Source organism: Tenrec ecaudatus, chromosome 18, assembly GCF_050624435.1.
Source record: "Tenrec ecaudatus isolate mTenEca1 chromosome 18, mTenEca1.hap1, whole genome shotgun sequence".
Classification (NCBI taxonomy): domain Eukaryota; kingdom Metazoa; phylum Chordata; class Mammalia; order Afrosoricida; family Tenrecidae; genus Tenrec; species Tenrec ecaudatus.
In genome coordinates, this window is record NC_134547.1 from 16,698,776 (window position 1) to 16,704,985 (window position 6,210).

Below are 6,210 nucleotides of genomic sequence, written 5' to 3' on the forward strand. Positions count from 1 at the left end.
AAATGCGGCAAGAGGCTACAGTCATGACGCACCTTTTTCTGATTTTAAACCATACAGTATACCTTTATTGTGTTCAAAATACGGCCTCCTGGTCTATGTATAGATTCTGCATCAGCACAATTAGCTAAAAACTCACTGGCTTAGAGTCAATTCTGACTCACAGTGACCCTATGGGACAGGGTAGAACTTCCCCTATGGGTTTCTGTAACTTTGTAGAGGAGCAGCTGATGGTTTTCAACTGCTGACCTTGTGGTTTCCCACCCATCTGGTAACCACTGCACCACAGTGGCAGCAAGCACAATGAAATGCTCTGGAATTCCTGTTCTTTCCAATGGCATCCACAGTTTGTCATGATCCACCAGCGGTGGCCTTTGCTCCGTCAATAAGATACAGGCAGACAACTTTCTGGGAGTCTCTGCTTTCAGCCCACATGCATCTCACACCAGCAATGACTTCCCTCGTTCCATGTCTCCTCCTACACTCAGCTTGAATTTCTGGCCATTTCTTCTTGGTGTACTGCTGCGTCTTTTTAAACTTATCTTCAGCAAAACTTTACTTTCACATGCTAGGAATGGCAGTGTTCAGAAATGGGCACATTCTGTTAGGTCACCTTTCTTTGGAATGAACACAAATACGGATCTCTCCCGGTCAGTTGGCCCGGTAGCCATTTTCCAAGTTGCTTGGCATCAAATGCCACGGGTGGTTCCAGCACTGCATGTGTCGAAACATCTCCCTCAGGGTGTCGTCCATTCATGGAGCCTTGCCTTTCACCATGGCCTTCAGTGAAGCCCGGACGTCTTCCTTCCTTATCACGTGGTCTGGCTCATCTGCTACCTCCTGGAACGGTTGCGTGTGGACCAACGCTGTTTTGGTTCAGGGACTCTATGTATTCCTTCCATCTTCCCTCAAGGCGTTGTTCAATGGATACGATGAGCCAAAACACCTAACATGAAATCAGGCATGCATGCGGAGTGAAAGAATGCCTCTAAAATGTGCGTCGCACTACATCTTGTCTCTGGAACTGCCTCTCTGCTGTTCCACCTTACCTGTCTACACCTTTCCCCTCAAACTTTAAAAGCAAGCGATGCCCAGTGATGATCATACTATAGAGTCCATTCTGACTCAAAGCAACCCTATAGGACAAGGTAGAGCTGCCCTGGTGCCTTGTGGGTTTCCAAGACTGTAAGTTTTCATGGGAGTAGAAAGTCTCGTTTTTCTCCTGGGGAGAAGTTGGTGGTTTTGAGCCGTTGACCTTGCGGTTAGCAGCCCCATGCATAACCACTAAGTCACTAGGGTTCCTCTCCTTCCCGTAGTAAGTAAGCTCTGTTACTCATTTGTCTTTGCTTTCTGTTTATCCAGTCACTGCATTTCAAAGTCTCACTCAGATACAAGTTATTTAGGAAGCTACCCACCCTCCCCACATTCCCAAGTTCTCCCCCTTTCCAAATGGATTGCCTCAGTCACCACCTTGACCTTCCCTCCCTCCACTCTGTGTCAGGATCTATCTCTTTCAACACAATTGGACAAGGTCAGAATCTGACCCATTGTTTGTTTTTTAACAGTTTATTAAAAGATCATTTTCTTGGGGGCTCTTACAGCTCTTATAACAATCCATACATCAGTTGTATCAAGTATATTTGTACATATCCTGCCATCATTATTTTCTATTTGAGTATCAGCTTGGTATCAGCACCCTCTTTTTTTCCCCCACCCCACCCTCATAACCCCTTGATAAATTATAAATTATTATTGTTTTCATATCTTATACCAACTGCTGTCTCCCTTTCCCCCATGTTTTCTGTTGTTCGTCCCAGGGGTTGGGGTGTTAGTGTGTCGGTCATTGCAATCAGTTTCCCCTTCTTCCCTCCTCTCCCCACCTTCTCCCTACCCTCCTGGTATCACAGCTCCCACTCCTGTTCCTGGATTCCAAGTGTCCAGAGCTCTTACCTCTTATCTGTTACCTGTTCACATGCTCCGGTTTAGCCCAAAGAGAAAGGCAGGCCTGGGGTCATGATAGTGGGGGTGAGGAAGCCTCAAGGAATCAGAGGAATATTGTGTTTCATCAGTGCTTTACTGCACCCTGGTTGACTCATCCCTTCCACGTGACCATTCTGTGAGGGGATGTCCCATTGTTTACAGATGGGTTTTGGTCTCTCCTCCGACCCTCCTGGTTCTCAACTGACCCATTCATTTTAACCTTCACCCAGCAAGCACTTTGCACAGTCACCATAAGCAAGGCCCCCACCTTCACCGTGCCCCCTGTTCTAGACACCAACGGACCAAAATCCCCGCCTTCATAGAGCTTCGGTTTTAATAGACTGTGGCAGAAGATAAACACAATAAATAAATTCATCTCTATGTCCAGCTTCAAACTGCCTAGAAGTAATGAATAAATGTGAAGTCTCCACCTGAAAAAGAGACTGGGGTGGGAGGGGGCAGACCCTCAGGGGGGAGCAGAGATCCTCAGGGGGCCCTGAACAGGGAGTTCCAGGAAGTCTGGGCTAAATTTGAGCAGGGGACGACTCCAGGCGGCTTTGGCTGTGGATCTGGGAAGTCCACCTCCGGGTTTAGGGAGGCAAGCAGAGCCCCATGGCCCTGCCTGCGTCCCTCATTTCTTTTCTCGATCTGCACCTCTTTTTTTTTTTTTGTAGGGCCTGCAGTGCCTTGAAAGCAACGATAAGGTGTTTGAACGTTTTTGCCGCAGAAAGCCGGCGTTTTGCGTAAGGCCGGCCCACGAGGGACTCTGCCTCCTGGAGGCTCCTTGGAATTGAACTGGTCATTCCTCATTTGCCGCGTTCGTTTTCTCCCCCGACATTAGTGGGGGATGGGAGCGCCCTCGCGCAGCCACCCCCTCCAGGGAATCCAGGAATCCAGCCGTCCACTCGACCCCTCCCCACCCCGCGAGCGGGGCACACCCCTCTCCCTTCTCTCACCGCCCCCCCCCGCCCCGGGCACCACAATGGTTCCGCCCACCTAGGAAGAGCGCTGGACTTGCCCCGCCCACTTCCGGCTTCTTCAGCCGCTTGCCCCTCCCCACGAGGCGGGCGAGGTGGTTTCTCCCTCCTCGCGCTTCCGCCCCCCCCCGTCCCAGGTTGCAGATGGTCTCGCCGGTGCCCCGCCCCGCCCCCTCCCCCGCCAGAGGCCGGGTGCGCTCGCTCGCTCGCTCGCCGCCGCCGCCGCCGCAGCCTGGCGCGCTCCTTGCGGGGCCGCCGCAGGGGAGTCGCGGCCGCACAACCCGCCCGCCCCTCCTCTGAGCGCAGGTCCCCCCGCTACAGAAGAGGCGGGGAGGGCAGCCGGGCCAGTCCACTGTCTCCTGAGGGGGGCGTGGGCGTGGCGCCGCCACCTCCCGGAATCTAACTGGAGACGGCCCGCAGGCCCGGCGGCGCGGCGATGAGCGCGGAGGAGAACCCAGCCAGCCAGCCCACGCCGGTGCAGGATGTGCAAGGGGACGGGCGCTGGATGTCCCTGGTGAGCGGCCTCGCGGTACTCGAGTGCGGGTTGGGGAGGGGGCCCGCGAGGGACGGGCCCATTGGCTCGGGCGGCTCTCGCTGCACCATCGGGAAGCGGGGCGCGGCGGGTCCCGGGAGCAGAGCGCGCACGCCCCCGACACGCCCCTCGCGCTCGCCCGCCCGCAGCACCATCGGTTTGTGGCCGACAGCAAGGACAAAGAACCCGAAGTCGTCTTCATCGGGGACTCCTTGGTCCAGCTGATGCACCAGTGCGAGGTGAGGCCCACCCACCTTCTGCCCCCACCCCCCCGTGTGCCTTGTACCCCCTGGACCAGACAGACCCCGAGCCAGGCGGGGGGTGGGGTGCCTGAACCGACCTGGGGTAGCTGCTGCCACTGAGGTGCCAGCTCTGCTGAGAAAGTAACCTGCCTGCTTGGGCTTGGTCCGGTTCTGAAGGTTGTTTACCGCCATTGAGACTTTCCCGCGACAAAATCGCTCTGCATTGTTCCCTTAGAGCAATGTGCACATCATGAGTGGGTTTCCACCGAGCAGCGGCGCACCCCATGAAGGTCAATTGGACTGGCTGTCCACCAAGCAGGGCAACCCCCTGGAACCCATTCCCCCAAGCAAGCGAGGTTCAACCTTAATAGCTTTCCGTCCTAATGGAATGGTTTCAATGCCAGGCTCGGTCAAGTGGAATGGCCCTCAGCCGGCGGTGTAGTGACAAGACTGCACTCGCTCAATGTCAGCCATTGAGTCCGTTTGGACTTATCCAGACCCTCTTATAGGACAGGGCAGAACCGCCCTGTGGGCTTCCAAGACTGGAGCTGTTTGCAAGAGTAGAAAGCCACCTTCTTCGGGGGTTTTGAACCGCTGACCTCCGGCCTGCCAGATGTGTAAGCACTCCACCACCATGCAGGAGCACACTTACGTTCTCATACAGCCATTACAACCACACAGCTGCAGCCAGAAGGCCCCCATAGAGCAGTGCTCTCCCCTACTGGCAGTTGGTTCGCCCCTGACAGTGCCCCTCAGCCCACACCACTTCGTGCCCACAGATCTGGCGGGAGCTCTTCTCTCCTCTGCACGCGTTGAACTTCGGCATTGGCGGTGACGGCACACAGCACGTGCTGTGGCGGCTGGAGAACGGGGAGCTTGAACACATCCGGCCCAAGGTGAGCAGGGTCCTGGTGGTGAGCGAGGATGTCCTTCACCCGCCTCCCCCCCCCTCACAGCGGCTTTTGTGCCCTTTCTCTCCGCACAGATTGTGGTGGTCTGGGTGGGCACCAACAACCACGCGCACACAGCAGAGCAGGTGACGGGCGGCATTCAGGCCATTGTGCAACTGGTGAACCAGCGGCAGCCCCAGGCTCGGGTCGTGGTGCTGGTGAGAGGCTAGGCGGGTGGGGAAGGGAGGAGAGCGATGGGTTGGGACCGCCTCAGACAGAACCCGAGCTGGCATGGTTCTGGGAAGCCTGGCACACAGCACAGGTTTTGGGGCAGCAGCTCGTGGTAAGGCTTGCTGTTAGCACCTTTGGCTAAGCAGGTGCTGCCAGACTTAAGTACCACCTTCTTCTCGGAGTGAATCCAGATGGGTGCTTTGCTCATTGTTGGGAGTGGTACGTGGAAAGAAGCAACACCCTGCTGAATAGGGTCTGGGGGTGTGGTGTCAGGAAACCCTCCCCACCCCCTGCTATCCCAACTTTAGGGTAGGCTGTTGCCAGGAAGTTCATGGGGTCAGGGAAGGAGTGGAGTCGGAGCAGCAAGCAGGATGCCCACCTGCTGAGTGGAACACCTCAGCTCTCTCTTGACCCTTCCTCACCAGGGCCTGCTCCCACGGGGCCAGCACCCCAACCAGCTTCGGGAGAAGAACCGTCGGGTGAACGAGCTGGTACGGGTGGCCTTGGCTGGCCACCCCCGGGCCCACTTCCTGGACGCCGACCCTGGCTTTGTGCACTCAGATGGCACCATAAGCCACCACGACATGTATGACTACCTGCATCTGAGCCGTCTGGGCTACACACCTGTCTGCCGGACCCTGCACTCCCTGCTCCTGCGCCTGCTGGCCCAAGACCAGGGTCAGGGCGCCCCCCAGCTGGAGCCTACACCCTAAGCCACCTGCCTGCCTTTCCACACATTAAATTCTCCCACTTCAGCCTCCTGCCTTTTGCCTTGCGACTGAGCCCACCCAGCCACCACCGGCTGGTCTTCCGCTCTCGTCTCTGCGAGCTTGTAGCTCCCGGGTGTTTCCACTGCGGCCCCAAGGGCATCAGCACTCACCCACGGCATTCTGGGCCTTGCGAGTCAGGTGTTGTCCCCATCCCATGCTCCATGCACGCACTACCCACCAGGAACACGAGATGGGCCCACCACTACCCTCCAGAAAGGCACCATGGGGGCACTGTGGCCCAAGTGCTGATGCTAGCCCAGCAGTCGATGACTCGAAGCCGGGAGGGAAGACTGCGGCCATCTGGGTCACACCTTCCCGGGGTGGCTCTAGGCTGCCCTTCCGGTCAGTCTGTCGCTCTCTGAGTCCACAGCCACAGCATCAAACTCCTGAGACGACCTGGAAGGCACCCTGCTGGGTGAGGCTTAGGCTGCTAATCACAAAGTCAGCAGCAGTTCAAAACCACTAGCTGCTCCACAGGACAGAGGATGAGGCTTTCTCCTGCCCCAGAGGGGCAGCCACATAAACCCACAGGGATAGTGCTGCCCTGTCTTGTGGGGTCACAGCCCGAACCTGCTGCTTGATGGCATATCT

General features: G+C 56.7%; 1 protein-coding gene across 1 annotated transcript; it reads left to right on the forward strand.

Annotated features, from left to right (window-relative positions):
* The first annotated feature begins 3,131 nt into the window (after positions 1-3,131).
* PAFAH1B3 (platelet activating factor acetylhydrolase 1b catalytic subunit 3) lies at positions 3,132-5,604 on the forward strand. The gene is made up of 5 exons (XM_075537279.1): positions 3,132-3,468; positions 3,636-3,725; positions 4,508-4,624; positions 4,714-4,836; positions 5,275-5,604. The coding sequence occupies exons 1-5, from the start codon at positions 3,391-3,393 to the stop codon at positions 5,560-5,562; spliced, it is 696 nt and encodes a 231-aa protein (XP_075393394.1). The 5' UTR covers positions 3,132-3,390; the 3' UTR covers positions 5,563-5,604.
* Positions 5,605-6,210: the final 606 nt, after the last annotated feature.